Source organism: Vidua chalybeata, chromosome 16, assembly GCF_026979565.1.
Source record: "Vidua chalybeata isolate OUT-0048 chromosome 16, bVidCha1 merged haplotype, whole genome shotgun sequence".
In the NCBI taxonomy this organism is placed as follows: domain Eukaryota; kingdom Metazoa; phylum Chordata; class Aves; order Passeriformes; family Viduidae; genus Vidua; species Vidua chalybeata.
The window spans coordinates 9327710-9346113 of record NC_071545.1 but is presented as its reverse complement, the minus strand read 5'-3'; the positions used below and the strand labels follow the sequence as shown (position 1 = coordinate 9346113).

At 40.4% G+C, this 18404-nt stretch overlaps 2 protein-coding genes across 4 annotated transcripts; one reads left to right on the top strand and one right to left on the bottom strand.

The window, feature by feature from the left end:
• Nucleotides 1-300: 300 nt before the first annotated feature.
• Nucleotides 301-18135, bottom strand: METTL9 (methyltransferase like 9). 2 transcript variants are annotated; one of them, XM_053957934.1, is made up of 5 exons: nt 17723-18135; nt 13989-14179; nt 11572-11781; nt 10957-11141; nt 301-1029 (listed from the first exon to the last, which is right to left on the bottom strand). In XM_053957934.1, exons 1-5 carry the CDS (start codon nt 17894-17896, stop codon nt 827-829), a joined length of 963 nt encoding a protein of 320 aa, XP_053813909.1. In that variant the 5' UTR covers nt 17897-18135; the 3' UTR covers nt 301-826. The 2 variants fall into 2 exon arrangements, with proteins under 2 accessions (XP_053813909.1, XP_053813908.1); XM_053957933.1 differs by having other exon boundaries at nt 301-1032; nt 17723-18132.
• Nucleotides 1574-8137, top strand: IGSF6 (immunoglobulin superfamily member 6). Of its 2 annotated transcripts, XM_053957936.1 has the most exons (6): nt 1574-1871; nt 3455-3802; nt 4702-4808; nt 5842-5895; nt 6490-6573; nt 7724-8137. In XM_053957936.1, exons 1-6 carry the CDS (start codon nt 1805-1807, stop codon nt 7760-7762), a joined length of 699 nt encoding a protein of 232 aa, XP_053813911.1. In that variant the 5' UTR covers nt 1574-1804; the 3' UTR covers nt 7763-8137. The 2 variants fall into 2 exon arrangements, with proteins under 2 accessions (XP_053813911.1, XP_053813912.1); XM_053957937.1 differs by lacking the exon at nt 7724-8137 and having other exon boundaries at nt 5842-5957; nt 6490-6555.
• Nucleotides 18136-18404: the final 269 nt, after the last annotated feature.

Below are 18404 nucleotides of genomic sequence, written 5' to 3'. Positions count from 1 at the left end.
AAAGCCATCAGTTTAAAGTGCAGTTTTGACAAGTTCTACTGTAACCCCTTTAGCTGGAAAATGGCAAATGCAAAAGCAATGAGGATTCATGAGGCTTTGACAGGGAAGAACATGAAGGAAACCCAACCAAAAGTGATACACTTTTTGTGCACTGTAATCCCATTAAACAATAATTAAATGTTGTTTAAATAAATGCAAGGTTGTGTTGCTACTGAAAGCTTGATTCTCAACAGTAAGAGCAGCTGCTGCAGACAAGCATGGCTATGGTTACAAAAATGAACACAAAAGTTAATGCAAAAGTCATCTCAAAAAAGTTTATTAGCATGATTAAAAACGTGAAGAATGACAGAGAGAAAGTAACTTAGCATGGAAGATTATCCATTTCAACAGTTTTATTCAACAAGGCTTGAACTGAATGGATAACTTTATTGCCAGATTTTGCTTGATTTCTTTCACAACAGTTCACACTGCATGAATTTCACCATTATAAAGACTATTGCTTTTGTTTGGATATGATCCCTGTTGCAGGTAAGTATAAAAAAATATCCCCCATTGCTGCTGGATTGCAGAATGCAATGTTGGTTTAAGAGCTGGTAAAAAAGAAATACTCAGCTGAGGAGTCCATTTAAAAAACAACCTCCCCCCCGCCAACCCCCCCAGTCACACTACAAAGAAATACATTATTATTTTGGCCTTTAAATTTCTTACATGGTATTTATTCAGCATGGCAATCCCAAAATTCCCTCCCTTTAAGTAACCATAATTCAAAATCCTCTTTCAGAGGCTGCTTCTTGGGTTAGACTGTGGAGCTTTACTTCACACAGGCTTACACTGGCTTGAGGACAAAGACAGCATCATCCAGCACGTAGTAGTCATTGTACATGTCACCTTCACAGAGGTAGGGCAGTCTGGTGAAAGCCTCGATGGCAAAACCAGCTTTACTGAAAACTTCTGGCAGGCTGTTCACCTGTTCTTCCCAAGTGTGCCCTTTGATTTCCAAAACTTCTGAGGGCTTTTCCCACTTGCCACCTACTGAGAAAACAGAAGAGCTTTGTTTCAGTTATAAAGAAAACTTTATTGTGTGCTGCTTTTTCCTACAGAAAACATAATTACACTAATTATGTTCCTTTCCACTCCACACAGGAGGTTGCCACACCACTTGCAGACCTGCTGCAAGATCAGTTCCAGTTTATCCCTGCTGTTCAAAAGCAGCTTCTTTAAGGTTATCTTTTGTTACATTTTTAACTAGAAGTGCCAGGAGTGGCTAAAAGGTAACTGCCATTACTTACATTAGTTAGAGGCTGGTGTCCAGCAGACAGGCACACAGGTAATTACAGTCAGCAAGTTGAAAACTATGATTTCCTACGAAGCTTTCACCAGCAGATCACCCACATTACAGTGGATGGCTACTTTGTGCCTTCAGTGGCACAAAGTGCACAAAGTGCCTTTAGCTGATCTGCTAAAGGCTGCTTAGGGTCATAAAAAATTAAGAAGCTGATTCAGTAGCATGCTGGAAAATGTCTTGTTCTTTGTTATATCCAATGAAATAATCTGAAATATTATAGGTACAACTCTCAGGCATTCAAAATATAAAGTTCTTCACTCATTTTCCAAGTAATGTCATCCACAACAAACAAAAGCTTTCTGGTGTGGTCTGTACCTTTAACCAGTTTGCTAAATGCAGTAGTAAACACCCTTCTAAACAGGAAGTTCTACATCTTGTGATTAAGACAGTTACGCAAATCCAAACATTTCCTAAGTTCCTCTTCCTTCAAGAAGATTCATTTCCACAGAGATACAAGAAATGGCATCTTTCAACAAATTAAAAAATGTGCTAATGCTGGTGTTTGACTGGATCCTGTATGGTGCTGGTAAGACTTTAAAAATTTCTTACATTTTCTCACTTAACAGCAGTTAAACAACACTGAGAATTTTGTGGTTATTATTTGCAACACAGCTACAGAAGAAAAGCATTAAAAAGTTTTGCTGAAAATCAGGTTAATTTCTGCTATCATCATATAACTTCCAAAGTACACAACTGCTAGCAAATGCTTTTTTCTTCAAAAATCTAAAACGCTGCTGTAACCTGCGATTTCTGGGTCAAATCCTGCTGCACTTCCCAGCTTGGAACACTCCAGCAGCAGCCTGGTTTCAGAGCAACTGTGTTTGTTTGGGTGGAGGGCTTGGGAAGTTCAGCAGGCAGCACCTGTATGACCTGAGGCCATGGAGTTCTGCTCTGCAAGGACACCACAGCCTGTGGATAAGGTGGAAAAGAGAAGGGCATCAGCTGCAGAAGCACAAGCTACTGCCTTTCATCACACAGGGTGCAAGTACACCCACAACTTACAATCTTCAGATTGCTGTAGCTGCTGTGGAATGGCTCTGATATGGACCTGACACAGAATCAGTTTCACTTTATTACTGTAGAAGTCACAGCCACTGAATCTGATTGGATTTAGTGAGAAAAATGGTGAAGGAACAATGCTGATTGTTCACCATGGACAGGTTTGCAAATTGTGTATCAGCAGTACACAAAGAGATTTCAGGTTATCTTCTAGTTTGTTATTTTCTGGCAAGCAGGAAAGGATGCTATTTAGATACTACCTTTATTCTCACTGCAATAACCCAATGCTATTGTTTAAATAACTACACTATTTATTTGAATAAAATTAAATATATTAACACAGAATTCACATGGATTTCAATAAGGACTTAAAAAAAATCTTCCAGGCTAGTCATATTAAACCCCACATTTTAGTTCCTTAATTAGAATGCTCTTCTCTGATTAACCTTCATGTTTTCTCTGCACACATTTTTAAATGTCAGGACTAACAAGCACTATTATTCTTAGAAACCCAGAGTCAATATATGTGATGAAGTGGAGGAATATCTAGGAACTACTGTGAATTCTAATCAATGTTATGAAGTTGCTAAATTATAAATGTCTTGATTTATGACATTTCCACTGCATACCTTCAGCTTGTCTGGCTTGACTCAGACCAGGAACAGTGGAGGAGAGAGAAAGCCCTGCAGAACTGCTCCACTGAGCAACTGCACTTAGGTCACACAACACCCACCCTCACTGGCCAGTACCCTCACAAACATGCAGCACTAGATCTCAGGCTAGAAACTGCACAAAGTATTCTTCTGGTCTTCTCCAGTGCCAAAGGAAACATTCACATTGCTTCAGATCTATCAGTCTTCTCTATTTTGTCAAAAAATAGAAAGCCAAGCCAAGTAGATAAAGGTGTTAAATGAGCACATGTGCAAGCTGTAGGAATTATCTAAAAACAAAGTTCACTGAAAACAACCTTAATAATTTCAAGTTTGAAACACTGTTTTGTCCTTTCCTCCTACGGTTCCTTGAATGAACCAAAAGTAGTTGTTTATTCTTTTTAGACTGTACCTGGCTTTTTAGCTGTCCCTCACATCACCAATTGCTCCTTCCCAACAGGTGTTGCAGGTCACTGCCAAGTCACTGTAACACAGCCCAGGTTTCAGCAAGCTGACTCCTCCATGAACGTGTCTCTGACATGCACTTTCTCTGCCTCTGGATGCTCCTCGTCCCCACCTGAAGTTCTGTGGTTTCGCTTTTTAACTAATACACATCAGAAGTTGTGTACTCCCGGATGCACAGATCATCAGAAGTACAAAGTACACTCATCAAACAATAACATCTTACTTCAGATAAAAAATCTGACTGTAGATGACAGCGCTGTTTATATCTGTGGAATAGCATTTTCAGACTCAGATTCACCCCTTTCTAAACAAACAGGAGATGGAACAGTACTAACAGTAACAGGTCAGTTGATTATTCCTTCTTAATGAAGCATCTTAGAAGAAATAAATTATCTTTTCTAAATACTCTCTTTATTTATACTTTCAAGAATGACATTTAAGACGGAAATACCAACAAACCCATTAGGAGTAGTATGGCTATATTAAGATGTTATTAGTAAAACCAGAGGGATTCCACAAATAAGCATCTCAACCTTGTTTGCTAATTAGGCTGTCATACGATGAAGATGACTCTAGAATTCTACAAAATAAAGAAGTTTTGCACTTATGATGTCTAACCACACTCTACATCCTCTTACAGAAAGACTTTTGTGGCTGTCAGAAAGAAGTATCAACAAGAAAATGGGAAGTAGAGAAACCAAAACTTAGTAGAAGTTGCAAGAGAGTGCAGGGCCTCAGACCTGGGGATTCACACTGCCAGCCTGAGAAAAATGCTCCAAACCTTTGTATCACTTGCCTCTAGTTAAGAAAGTGATGAAACTTCAGTAACTACATTTGTTTTACATGCCTAAAACAGAAAAAGAAAAAAACCCCAGAAACACTCAGCTGGATTATTACTTTTTTTATATTCCTCCTTCCTCTAATTCCATTTCTGAACAGAAGTCTATGAGCTTTATTCAGATATACCTTTACAGGAGCAGAACACTGGATGCCATTCTCTCTCTATCCCTAAAGGAGAGGTTTGTAATCAAAACTTACAGGTCTCCATTGCCCTTGCAAACATATGAGCGAACAAAAGGAAAATGATCTCACTAAGGAATTTAGACTGAAAATTACCCAGAAAAATATTGATGCTATATGGTTTTTTAATTCCTCAGAGAAAGGGAGCTGGAATGCAGAGTCTTTAAAAAAATTAAGTTAATCAGAAACTGCCCTTTATTCTAACACTCATTTTTAATAAAGGATCAGGGAAGCAGCTCAGCAAAGGAAAACTCATCTCCATGATCATCACCTCCTCCTTACTGTTCCTGTACAGCTCTGCTGTGCTCACTTCCTTTGTGATCTACAAGGTAGGCTCAGAGTGATTTTCTGGTTCTGTTCATTTTGTAAATCGATGCAGTTTTAATGTCTCCATAAAGGGAATAAAAACACATTTCTACATTTCATAACTATTATGGTTAAGTTTTAAAGAGGAGGTTTGTTGAAGTCCATGTGCTGCACACACACCCCTGTGAACTCCTGTGTGGCATGTACCTGGACTCTCAACAGCAACCACATTTTCTTTTTTCAGTAAAGTGTCTGAAATAAAAGGTATTATGAAGTTAAAATTATCCTGAGAGTATAAATTTCCAGTAAAAGTAAAGTAATTTAAATTCACATTGAAGTATTTATGAGCTGCAGTAAAGTTACTGCAGACTGACCTCGCTTGTCTACTGACTCTCTTCATACATGTACAGAAGAGAGACCTTGGTAAAATTTAAAAATATCAGAGACTTGGAAGAAGTTTTATGCTTACAGAAACAAACCCATTAAATTGCACATGGTTAAAAGTTATGTAATTATTATTTTTTTTTTTAATCCAGAACAAAATTTTGTTTAGATAAAAACAAACAAAACTACAACAGGAATCTTTACATGATAATTAGAATTTGACAGGAGAATCAGGACTTCACAGTTCTTACTGGCATGATATGGTAAAATGACTCTTTCCTGTAGTGACTACTGTTGAAGCATAAAGACAGGACTGGCTTTTTCATTTTTTTCTTTAGAAGCGAAGGTACAGAGTGAAGAGTACAGTGGGAAAAATTAAACAAGCCTTCTTCAAGGGAAAAACTGGTTCTGTGATGCCATTGGTTTATTTTTGAGAATTAAGTAGTGTTTCAAGCAGGTCCCACTGTGCTCAAAGCAAAACCACTGGCGGCATCTACTACCAGAAGCTGAAAAAGGCTTCACAAGTGAAAATCTCTCTGATTTTCCAATGGTACACGCTAGTGAAACACTTACCTACAAACTGACACTGCAAAAGGGCAACAATTTTAACTACTCTGCTAACTTCTCATCTTAGATTTTAATTGTTTTTTCATTTATTTTCCTTCTCTCCAGTTAAAACCAAAGCTGCTAAAGAAAAGTAGGAAAGACCAAACAACAGAGAACTGTGTATGTTACCATGTTATTTGCTTTGGCTGTGATTCAGAGCTTCTTCTTCTTGTCTTTCTGAAGTATGTTTGGCATCAAATTCGTGATTAGTTGATGATTCCATTAAAGAGACATTCTGAGCTGCTAAGGCTTCGCTTTAGATTTGTACAAAATTAGTTTTCAATTTATATTTAACTAATTTTAACAAACCAGGTAATTTATTTTTAACACACTGGATGCATGGTAAAGTTAATCTCTGTAAAGGCCATCTCTAACACACTGTTTCCTTTAGGTTTAAGTAAATTTTGTTCAAACTTCTAACAATAACAGGTTTTGCTATTAATCAACAACAACCTCCACCACTATGTATCCTTGTATAAAAATCAGAAGCCATGCATTTAAGGAGTCATTAAAGAAGGTGTATATCTTAAATAATGCAATAATAATGTAATTTAAAACCCTTCTGCTTGCCAAACTGCATGTTTTTAAAATGCTACTTAGTAACATTCCCAAAGACCTATCCAGGTAAAACACCTAAATTAGAAAAGGTAGAAAAATATGTTTCCTCCAACTTAAAATGTTGCACTGAACCAAAACATTTTAAATTATTTGCAGAAAATAAATAGCGGCCGAAAAATTTTTCAAGCAATTGCTCAAGAACTTCAAAAGCAGAGATATGCTCAACACTGGCAACAGTCTGTGAGTATCCACCCACCAATACCTAAATTTATGGGGAAAAAGGGAAACCAGAGGGTTTTAGGAGTTTGCTGTAGCTATTTCCTTTAAAGTTGATAGAGATGTAAAAAAAGGTATTCTGAATGACAGAATACTGAAGGACATTATAAAGCATTCTAAATGGCCATATGCATACAATTACATATACATATTTATAAATGTGTGTGTATATATACACACATACACACACCCATTTTTAAATGTATGCTTGTACATTTAAAATGAGAACTGCCATAAATTTGTACTTTGCCAAGAAGAGGTCTGGTTCTGTACTGTTTGGTAAAATGCATGGAGCATTAAGAGGTTATGTTTAAAAGTACTGTTTTTTCAGCTCTTCTTTCTCCATTAACCCAGAGTAAAGGACAGAAACATAACAAAACTATTATAAAAGCTCTGTAATATATTTAAAAGTATTTCCCTTCCTCCAACACACAGAGCCTAAATTAAATATTCAACATTACTGGGTAAAGCCACACAACTTATTTCATCATTTTAAATTTATGCCATTAAGTCTTATATGACAATAATTTTACACGTGCCATGTAAATTATTAAAAAAAAAAAAAAAAAAACAAAACAAACCCAAATCACACAAATTTAGAAATTACACATATTTGCAAGCAAAGAAAACAACTTCAAAATCTTGCTTCCAAAATCTTGCTTCTCTTGAGAAACAATGTTAATTCTTTCCTATTCTGAGCGCAGAGATCATTCAGAGATGCAAGGAGGAACCAAATGACACACAGACCAAAGTCAAGCATTTCTCCTATATACATTTAATTTCATTTATTTCCATACAGCTCCAATCATTTTCCTCTATAATTACCCCTTTAAAGCCTTCCAGTCCCTGCTGACATGACCTAGTCCTTGGTTTGACCATCAGATATGAAAATATGGGCTATGTTTTACTGCCCTGTGCTCCCTGGAGCTTAGGGTAAGAAACATGTTCTGAAGACTGTAGATACCACAGGGACAAAAACGACTGGATTAGAGGGGAGAAAAGTGTTCCCTTTACTGAAACACTAAAGGGATGGAGTTTGCCTCAAAAAAGAAATTCTGCCTTTATTAAAAAAAAAAATAAAATCACTGCAGTAACAAAACACTTCTTTCCCTAGGATGATTTGGAAGATGACAGTGTTTATCAGAACAGATGAGCACGTGCAGCACTTCAGATTTGTTCAACAGTTCTCCTGCATGCAAAGGAGCAGGTGAGGAAGTTAAGCTTCTTCACAGACTTCCTTTGCTTTAAAGGAAGAGGAGAAAACCTTGCAGGGCAGTGTTCTTTGGGAGTATATTCTAAACAATCACCAGAACCAAGTGCATTGTACCTTACATCTGTGTTACCTATTCCATTTTCCATTTCCAAGAACCCTGGGAAAAGACTTCATCTTTGTAAGATAACTGCTGATGCATCATAAAAATTTCCTTTTTTAGTTTAAATTTAATTCTATCTTTTTTTTTCTCTTTACATCAACTTTTATGTATTCCTGTTACACAAAACAGGATGTGAAAAATGTTTGACAATTGACAGTAACAGAAAATAAACTCATTTCATGGGTGAAATTCTGGATTTGCTCATTTTAATAGGTTAGTTATTGATGTAATATTTACAGACCAACAGTAAATGAGCCTTAGAACAGCTTAAACAGAGCAAAACCTGTGTATTAGACAAGCAAGCAGAAAAAACTGACAATATAAACACACACACTATCCTGGCAAAGCTCATTTGGGATGGGAGCATCTTCCAAACCTATTTAGGAAAGTAATTGTCATTGTGAAAACATTGCTCCTCCAATACTAAAATTCACCTGCTAGGCTGACAACCCCCATCTCCCAGTCCCACCATCCCAAGTCAGGAATACCTGGAGCACCATGTTTTGCCTTTACAAACCTGTTCAACATGGATACAAGCACAAAAAAAGAACTACACTATCCAGTAAAAGGCAGTATACTTTTTTTTTAAAGTACCTTTTTCAGCAGTTACTAGCAGTTAGCTGATCTCCAAAATCAGCACTTTTACAAGGTACCTGTTGGTATCAGGCATTTTCCCTTCTAAAGAACAGCTGCATCTTTTATCATAATTTAAACAAAGCAGGTTTTGTTTAGCAAATTAAGTGGCACTTCTCACTTCTGCAAGATGAAAACTGAGACAAAGCAAGGGTCCATCTTACACACTACTGTGTTTCCAGCTCAGTTAATAGTATTTCAGGAGGACAGAATACACACCTTTGCCTTCTCATCCCTGTCAATCCATTACAAGGAGATTAACACGTTCAACAAGGAAATTTCACACTCCCAGGCTCCCAGTGTTCACTACTTCTGAAGTATGGCACGACATTTTTATTTTAGAGAACCTTACATGAGTCCAGCCATGTATTACCCAATAATGACTTTTTCTGTCTGTATTAGGAAATACAAAGGACTCTTCTATGACTCTGTGATACACCTATTAAAAATGAAGTTGTGGTAATACTTGAAGTTGTGGCTGGTCTAATACCTGATGATTCATCAGGCTCTCTTGCCAAATTTAGACACTTTTAGTAACTGCATTCCTGGTTGTTCTGCATGTTGAAATAAAACTGAGAAGCCCCAGAGAGAATTTATGACTGAGCTCCTCTGGACTCTAGGTGTCACTGTAATTCCACAAACAGTGAGCACAGATCTGTATTTTAATTTCTTCTCCACCTTGCTTTGTTCTCTTAGAGTAGGTTTTATGTTATTCACAGAGACAGCTTCCACCATTACCATCCCATTATACTGCATGTCATAAACCATGTATCTCATTTTGATTAAAATAATTTCTCCACTTCAATCTATGGATCTATCACTGGTTAAACACCCCAACGCTTTTCCATTTGGTCTCCCTCTACAAAATTAAAAAGTTTCCCTACATGGGTCCAAGCTGGTTTTAATGAGCTGCTACAAGAAGTTACTTGAGCTGTGGAATGTTCTCCTCTTTGAATGTTCCAAGTATAATTTTGTTATATACAAAACATATGTACATATCTATTTTTAAAATGCATCGTGTAGAACAGCTGAGTGAAAATACTGAAATTCTAAAATGGTTTTTGCATCATGAAGACAGTCTGGCAGCTAATTGTCTCTTTCTTTAGCCTACAGTTAAATTGATCTTTAGTGGGAAAGTTATAACTTTTTATGTGCTAACCTGCACTGTTAACAGTTTATATGGGTCCATATCCATAATTGTGGCAAATAGTGGCAAAGGATTTCTACAAGGGGAAGCTATATTGTTCCACATTATAGGAACAATAAGTCGTAACCAAATATGCTTGAAATACTTTACAGATGCCTAAGTCAAACACCAAATCTAATTTAAAACACACTACTTTTCAAAATACTTACGAAATTACAAGCTCAAATACTGTATTATAAGTAATTCTTCACCTGATGGCATTACTTCTTATACTTTTTTTTTTCCTCTTTTCCTATTGAAATACCACTAGCATGTTAAAAGAGAAAACTAGATTCAGTTTGATGCATTTGTGATTGCCAGAACATGATTTGTTCTGTATTTTCTGGGCATCCATGCCTTTCCACAGACAAGTCTTAACACTCAAGGAGAAGTAGAACAATGACTGATGAACATCAGCCTCCTGGAATTCAAACCACCTTCAAGGTGCTTCAACCTTAATCCACAATCACAGGCATGTAAAAAGGTTTCTTGTGTTTTTAGAAGTTTAGTCATAAGCACAGATTAATCTGAAAAATCTCTCATATATTTCTTTAAAATCCAAGTAGGGTAAATAATTGAGTTTTGGCACTGATCTTTTTTATTCCTGTAACTAGTGCAGTGTAAATTCATACAATATTAATAGTGGTTGATACTTTGTATTTGTAGGGGTCTATATTTTACTTTGAGACCTCATGCTGGAAAGTGAAAGTTATCTTTCTATGGATTTTTAGGTGGGATTGATCAGGAACACTTGAAACAGCTTGACCTGAATGGCTCTATTCAGCATTAGACAGTTCTGGTGGTTTTGCTCAATTGGTCACTAGAGACAGCTGGGATCACCTCTGGGTCAAAGGCCCTAATCAGGGACCAGTTTTCCCAAGTTGCTGAAATATGGTTAACTTGCAAAACAGGATCTGTGACTTCAATATTTGAGCTTTTTGTTAGTGTTAACAATGTATTCTGTGGAGTTAACAAAACAGTTTACATCATGTGGCCTATTTACCTATGATTTCATACTTCTGAACATATCCTCTACTAGTTATTAGTAAAAAATCAAATACAAACATGTCTTTTATGAAACATTTAATTTGGAGATATTAGAGCCTGCAAATGTTTTCTTTACTTACCTAAACAACTATTAATCTGTGCACTTACCATTTTCCACATAGGGGTGAAATGGCAGAACCAGTGCTAGGATGACTCTGCCTCTGGTTGGCTCCAGTACACTTCTAATATCTTTTAATACAGTCAGTGGTTGATCACAGCGATCCAGCAAATTCAAACAGCTGATAACATCATACTGAAATCCTGTGTTTTGCCATTCATTTACACCAAGCACCCTGTGAAAGGAAAGAGATACAATCTGTTAAATAAAAAGAAGCTGATTTCAGACAGAGCTACTGAAGAGAAAAATTCCCTGTGGATGTGTTGATAGTGCAGGTAAGGTCAACCATTTAGAGAAAAGACAGACATGATCCCTTCTAGTCTTCTGGAAAAGAAAACTAAATCAATGATCAGCATGGCTGCATGTCCAGCCCTATGAACCTTTATACTGCCTGATAAACATCAGGTAATAAAGGAGACAAAAACCAACACTGGTAAGAGGGATTATCACACGTGTTTTTTTCCTGCTTTTGTACAGGCTAACCCTTTCCATAACAATCAAACAATAAAGCAATTGACTGAAAATACTGAATATTCATTAAATTACAAATAGATTGCTTGCTGTAATGTCTGATATAAAGGATGTAGGAATTATTCAGTCAATACCTGTATTTCTTCTTCTGAAGCTGCCATATCATAGTTTCAGACAATTCAGTGGCATAGATCTCTTCAAAGTGAGGACTCATAACTTTAGTGACTTCTCCATCTCCAGCCCCTAAATCAAGAAGTCTGTGGGATTTCCATTCAGGATTTATTTTAAGCAGTCTTTGAAATTGTTCTGGGGAAAACACAAACATTGAGCCCCTTCCAAGCAGCCTAAAATGTAAAAACAAGAAATGACCGATTTTGTACAAACTTTAACAGGACAGGTAGTGAAGGAATTTAGAATGTGCTTTAGCAGGAACCAGTCATACATAATAGTAGACAAGGTCACTGCTCAGATAAATTTTAAATCCAGTTCAACTTGCCTTGCACTTGTAAGAGATCAAACACAGAGCTACATGCAGTTACAGTGGTTAAGACTCCAGAAGGAATTTGATTAGGTAAGGAAGAGCTCATGGGGTGCAGCTGAAGAAAACAATCACATTAGAAAAAAAAAAAAGGGGAAGAGAAAAAGTAGGAAAGATAAAGACTGAACCTTATTTGTCACATCTGCAGATTTGAATCTCTGCTACCTACCTTAAAAACAAAAATAGGATGAAATAACAGAGGAAATAAAATGGCTGCAGACACAGAAGTATGCACAATGAATGAGGAATAGGATGTGGAACGAGGAGGGAAGCCAGGGAACGGATTTAAAGAATGCATGGGGGTAACGCTGCTGGAGGGGCAAAAGAGATTTTTAAAATTCTGTGTTACAATGGCTTTTGCTGCTATCTGCAGATCCTGCATTCAACATGAAAAGCTGTGGAATAGAAAATAGACAACTCATTAAGGAATTGGGTAGAGGTGACAGTTGGATTCCTTATGGATCAAGTCAATGCCATACCCGCCCATAACTGTTTGAAGACTACACAGTGACACGTTTCAGCTGTCATAGCAGAATTCAATGATGAAACAGTTAGAAGAACAGGCAGAGGAAGGAGAACTGGTCACTAATAGACTGCAGGTAGATAAATACTATTTTTTAAACTCCTGTTGGATAGCAGGTTAAACTTAAAGACAATCAACAGGAAAAAAAAAAGCAAACAGGAAAAAAAGGTAAACAGAGACAAAAAGACTCAAAGAATAAAAAATGTGAAAAGGAGCTGGCCTAGGAAAGACTGACTACTAAAACCTAAAGAAACAAAAAGGACAGAGTATATAAAGTCATAGAGAAGAAACTAACCAGGATATCAAATGTATAAAAATAAACAGACTACATCCAATTTAAGTAGAGCCCCCTTGCAGCACACATGTGTCAGTCCACACTGTATAATTGGCTCATAGCTATTATTCCTAACAGCATTATGAGGTGTTATTCAAAGCCCTGAAGAGCCTTTGAAAAAAAATAGAAGAGAAAGGAAGAAGAGACCAAAGGAACCTTTATATAAAGCTACACATAACTAAGAACACCACAGGGAAGCTCATAAAGTCGTCTGAGTAGAAAATAAGGAAAAAGACTATTTTTCTAGCCCCAGTAGACAGCTCCTATTTTGTATCAGACTGTGCAGAAGTATGTAGCAGGTGCAGAGGTGGGGATACTGGAGAAATTGGCTAAATGTAACAAAATGCATTTTTCATAAGGTCAAAGCTGATAATGTGTTAAACGTGTCTGAATGGGGTAAGGTGAGCAAAAAAGAGCCCTGCCTTGTTTGAAAAAAATACTAAAGCACCCATGAACAAACTCCCCTGCAACTGATGCAATAAGAATAGAAGAATGCTGTTTTATCAACTTAAGTTTTCCTGCTTTGCTGATGGTTCATAAGTCAAAAATACTCCATCAGAAGTTATCTGTTCCAGTGCACCTTACACACAAATTGAGGTGGAATTGTTTTAGAGAATAAGAGAAAGGACAATATTCCACATTTGTGTTACAGGCACAGCACTTGGCCACCTCTGCAGTGTTTAGAAATGTGCCATGATTTGCCATGGACAGGCAAACACACTCCACTAGGAAGAGTTTTAGGTACAATATTGAACAGTCTGGATACAGCCACCAGGACAATCACAACAGTAACTACACAAAAATGTGGCAGTAGGGAAAGGGCAAGGTGAGGGAGGGGAAGAAAGCTGAGGGAAGAGACACAGAGAACACTCTCTTAGAAGAAAATTAACACAAGCAATTGTTATAAAATGCAATTAGAATCCTCTGACTGCCTTGTATTAATTGCATTTACCTCCTCTGTCCCCCCACTGGAAATGGTGTTCACCAGTTAAGAGGGCTGGGAATGATGAACACAGGAGGGCATTTCACATCTGACAGAGCAGCAAAGGGAAATTGCACATTTTGAAAAGCTGGCAGATCAAGGGGTAGGGCTGAGCACTTGAAAACTCTAAATCCAAATTGTATTTAGCTTACCCAAGATCGACTTTTCACTTACCCATTGATAGATGTTCTAGACATAAAAAGGCTAAAAATAGAGGATACAAAAGAGTGATAGAGCTGGATAAACAGCCAGCCTGACTTCTCAATGCTGTTGTTTAAGAAGATCTGTGTTCCTTGGTCAAGGTAACTCTGGACAAAAATGGGCTGAAGGGATTCAGACAACTGTTCAGTATTGCAGACGTACCACTAGAAAAAGAGATAAAGGTTCATTTTAAAAGTTCAGCAATGTAAACCCAGAAGTAGTCAAAATTAATACATACAAAACTATTACCAATTTCCATAAATACGAAAACTTAGCTTTTCTTAGAGAATTTCCAACAAACCTCAGGGTTAAATTAACTTAGAATTGTAACAAAGTGAGGACTGATTACTTGCTAAGAAATAGTGCTTTTAATTTTTGTCTTAATTATTACCCCGTACTTGGAAGATATCTTCAAGGTAAATTCCCTAGAGAGCAAACATAGGTCCTCTATGCAAAAGTTAAAAAAATATGTTAAAAAATTTTCAATTTCTTTCTAATGAAGAACAATCACTATCATTTTTCACTTGCCTACATTTACATGGAGTTAGACACAATGGCATTTTATGAGAAGGACTGGCACTATTTTCTATCATTAAGAATTAATCTCTACAGCCAACACCCTCTCATCTCCCCTTTAAATTTTGCAATAATGTTCCTTAATCTGACTGCATGTGTTCATTGTGCAGATAGGGAGCTTTAAGTATCCTAAAGTGAGATGTAGAGTTTTAGCAGAACCTTGTAAAAAATGCCCATGGAAGGACAGAAAGTGGGGTAACTCAAAGATTTAATATACATGTGCTCAGATCCTGATCCCATCACATTTGTTTGCCTTGTTGGGAGAGGAACATTCACTCAAGGCAGGTTTACACAGCATTCAGCACAGTGGAACTTGCAGTCATCACTGGAATGGGACAGGATTCTTACTGCACTGGGTGCAGCTTCCCAGCAGCAGTGCCAGCAAGCAGAGGAGAGCACACGGTGCTCCAGGGCCCTTATGCCAGATTCATGAGCAGGGGCTCCATCAAACACTGGCCCAAGGCAGCAAGGGAAGGCCCCTCAGCTGAGCAGCAAACGTGCCTGCTGAGGTTTGAAAACCTCCTGTACAATGGGTGCATTTCTGGCAGAATCAGGCTCTCAACTATACTGTCAAACACACTGGTGGGTGGAACAAGTGAGTGAATCCTTTCCTCTGAAACACAGATTCTGAGCCTGGCACAGGGATCCCCAAAACTGCTGATTCACCCATTTAGGTCTCTTCTCACTGCAGCTCAGCACTTGTTAAATAAATCAGCATAGGCCAGTGATTCCCAAAAGGAATCCTTAGTGGCTCCTGCAAAACCACTAAAGCAGCAGTTTGTGCACTTTGTCCATTCATTCAGAAGCCAATTCCAAGAGCCTGGCAAAAGCAAACGATCCCAAGGAGCTGAGGAGCAGGCTGGGATGTGTCAGGTTCACTCACAAGGCTGCTGCCTCACTCCACTGAACAGGTTTGGCGTGGCTCAGATGATTTGCCTTTTGCATTGTGTTGGCAGTTTCAACCCAGAAGAAAACCTTTTCAAAGCCTTGGGAAAGAGAGGCTTTCTTCCATAAGCAGCATGACTACACCTGAGCTCATACACCTTGGGCTTCTGCACTGAACTCTCACCTGCAGTTCCACTGAAAAACAACAGTGCTATAATTCTTGTCTTTGAAACTTCTAAATATTGACATAACCACTGGCAGAAAGATGATGGTGACAACTAACAAACCAAACTAACTAAGCAAAAATTAGGTGTTATTCACAGATCTCCAATTTCTTCTTCTCACTATGGTTTAGTGGGTGTGGTGCTATTTGGTAAAAGGTTGGACTTGATGATCTTGAAGCTCTTTTTCAACCTCAGTGATTCAATGGTTCTATGACCTCTCACGGTTAAGCTTGCCAATAAGGTTATTGACAAATACCTATATAACACTGGTGAATAACAGAAATTCTAACACGTTATAAGAGGGGAAAAAAACCCACCAAACCCCAACAACCCTAATCTAAATTTCAAATGAAAAAAATTGGTGAAAAACAGCTTAATTCCAGAACTACTTCCTCAGAACAGAAACTGTTTTTGTTTTCCTCCACATACAACATATGAAAGGCCACTAGTTACGTGACAAAGTGTGTGCCATCTCTTATGTATTTTCAGATTGTTGTGCTAAGACCTTTTTTATAAAATATTATAAACATTGCAGCTCTTGCCTAGTATTAGTGAAATTATGAAAAACTTCTTTTAGATAATTTACATTAAACTAGTTAAGTCAGTAAAACTGCAGAGTCGAAGTACCAGCAGTCTGAGCATGCAACCCTTGCTTACCCACAAACTCACTAACCATAAATTTTACTAAATGTACCAAATAATCAATACCTACATTTAAAATCTAGATCCAATAAAATATAGATGGAGATTATTCACTGCAGTTCATCTACCTGTCAATGACACAGGCACCACCACAACACATTTCCCTGACTTGTCTTTCTACTATAGCTTTTAACAACACAAAAGACTTTCAGATTTTCTTTGTTCACCAGAAAGAAGTTCTTCTGTAAACCTGAATTCTGCTTCTCTTTGTACTTATGTCCTGAATGTTCCCAACAGCAGACCATAAGCATTAAATTCCATCAAGACTCTGGATGTCAGTGCCCACCCAGAGCACTAAGAAAGCTGCAGAAATGGATCAGCAGGAAGAATTATGGTCTTCCTTTGTACAGCAGTCCTCAAGTGTTTATACTACATCTTCTTCGTTAGCTCGCTTCTGCATATTTAACCTAGATTAAGCTGCCAGCTTCCTTCTGCACCAAGACTTTTTATTAGCCCTTTTAACTCCTGTCAGATTTTCAGCAGCATTTCGCCAAAATATAGTGCGGATCTGAACACATTCCAAATGAAATCTATCACGTAACCATCGCATTGCAAGGGCATGGCCTCTAACTTCGCCACAAGGTACCGACCCATGTGGCCACACTGCCCAAACATAGCACTAACCTTTTATCGCAGTCGGATCACATTGCAACAACTCATTCCTACTCTGCCACCTCCTACTGCTCCAAGGCCTCTGTGGGAGTCTCAGTTTGCCACTTTTTTTTGTTTTCCTCTAGATGCACCGGTACTAATGACAAACATCTCTGCGATTACAAACCCACCCCCGTCACCACCACCTGCAAACTTCCCTGGAGCGCTCTCACATCGCTCACCGGACAAATGGGAGTGTGCATCGAAAAAACCGGGGTGCGCGTCCAGAACCCGGGGCGCACATCCAGAACCCGGGGCGCCCCTCTCCCGGGAGCGGCTCTGGCCCCGACCCGCCCCGCTGCGGGTGCCGGGACGGGCGCTGCTCCCCCCGCCGGTGCCGCCGGGCTCGCCGCGATCCCCCCGCGGCGCCCCCCGAGCCCGCAGCCCCGGGAGCGCTCCGCGGCGCGTTCCGCAGGGAGGGCGCACGGCAACTTTCTCACCGCAGGACAGAGCAGTTCCCTCTCTTTGTCTGCGCTGCCCGGCCCGCTGCCCCCTCAGCCCGCACCGGGGTCCCCGCTCCTCCCGCCGATCCCCCCGGGCGGACCCCCCGCCCCTGCCCGGCGGAGCTCCCCGGGGGCGGGGGGTCCCTGTGCCGCCCCCGCCGCCCAGCCCGGCACGACGGGGAAGGGAAGGGAGGGGCGGGCAGCGCGGCCGCCGCCGGGGCCGTACCTGGTGGTTCTCCCTGGCGCCCGGGGCTGGCTGGCGGTGGCTGCCCATCATATTCACGTAGAGGGACCTGGATAAAGGGCTCCGCAGGTACCGGGCCGGGCCAGCCCACATCGTCCTCCTCAGCACCCACAGGAGCAGGGTGTAGCAGCCCAGCCAGCACAGCCACAGTCTCATGGGGAAGGGGCGCGATCAGCCCCGCGCGCCGCCGCCGCCCCCCCGCTCCATGGCAGCGGCGGCTCCGCTCGGGGCCCGCGCACACGCTCCGGGCGGAACGCGCCGCCGCGGCAGCGGGGCCCGTCCGGACGCCTTCGCTGCGACACGCCGGGGCCTGGCGCGCACACCCGCTCCCTCCCTCTCGCTCGCCAATGGCCGGGCGGGGCCGCGCTGCGTTCGAACCGGAGCGGGGCCGGGCGGGGTGGGCCGGCGGCGGCTCGGCCGGGCCCCTCGGCCGGGCTCCTCCTTCGTCCCCGCCCCGGGCCGGCGGGAGGGCGGCGGCCGCCTCGGCGGCGCTCGCGCACGTGCTCGGCGCCGCCCTGTCAGCCGCGCGTGCGCAGAGCGGCGCGGGCCGAGCCTCGCCGGGAGGAGCCCTCAGCGAGCGCGGCCGCTCCTCAGAGCGCGTCCGGTGCGCGGCTGCGGCCCCTCACGGCCTGCGCGGGGAGGCGCCGGCAGCCGGACCCCTCTG

What these genes read in the sequence shown, in the direction of transcription:
- METTL9 (XM_053957933.1), bottom strand. Translation starts at nt 17,896, where the DNA reads ATGAGACTGTGGCTGTGCTGGCTGGGCTGCTACACCCTGCTCCTGTGG. An exon ending in CTTCAGAAGAAGAAATACAG is followed by an intron (nt 11,142 to 11,571) that starts GTATTGACTGAA and finishes TTCCTTTCACAG; the next exon opens with GGTGCTTGGTGTAAATGAAT. An exon ending in TCACCCCTATGTGGAAAATG is followed by an intron (nt 1,033 to 10,956) that starts GTAAGTGCACAG and finishes CTGTTTTCTCAG; the next exon opens with TAGGTGGCAAGTGGGAAAAG.
- IGSF6 (XM_053957936.1), top strand. Translation starts at nt 1,805, where the DNA reads ATGGCATCTTTCAACAAATTAAAAAATGTGCTAATGCTGGTGTTTGAC. An exon ending in AACAGTACTAACAGTAACAG is followed by an intron (nt 3,803 to 4,701) that starts GTCAGTTGATTA and finishes TTTTTAATAAAG; the next exon opens with GATCAGGGAAGCAGCTCAGC. An exon ending in CTCAACACTGGCAACAGTCT is followed by an intron (nt 6,574 to 7,723) that starts GTGAGTATCCAC and finishes TTCTTTCCCTAG; the next exon opens with GATGATTTGGAAGATGACAG.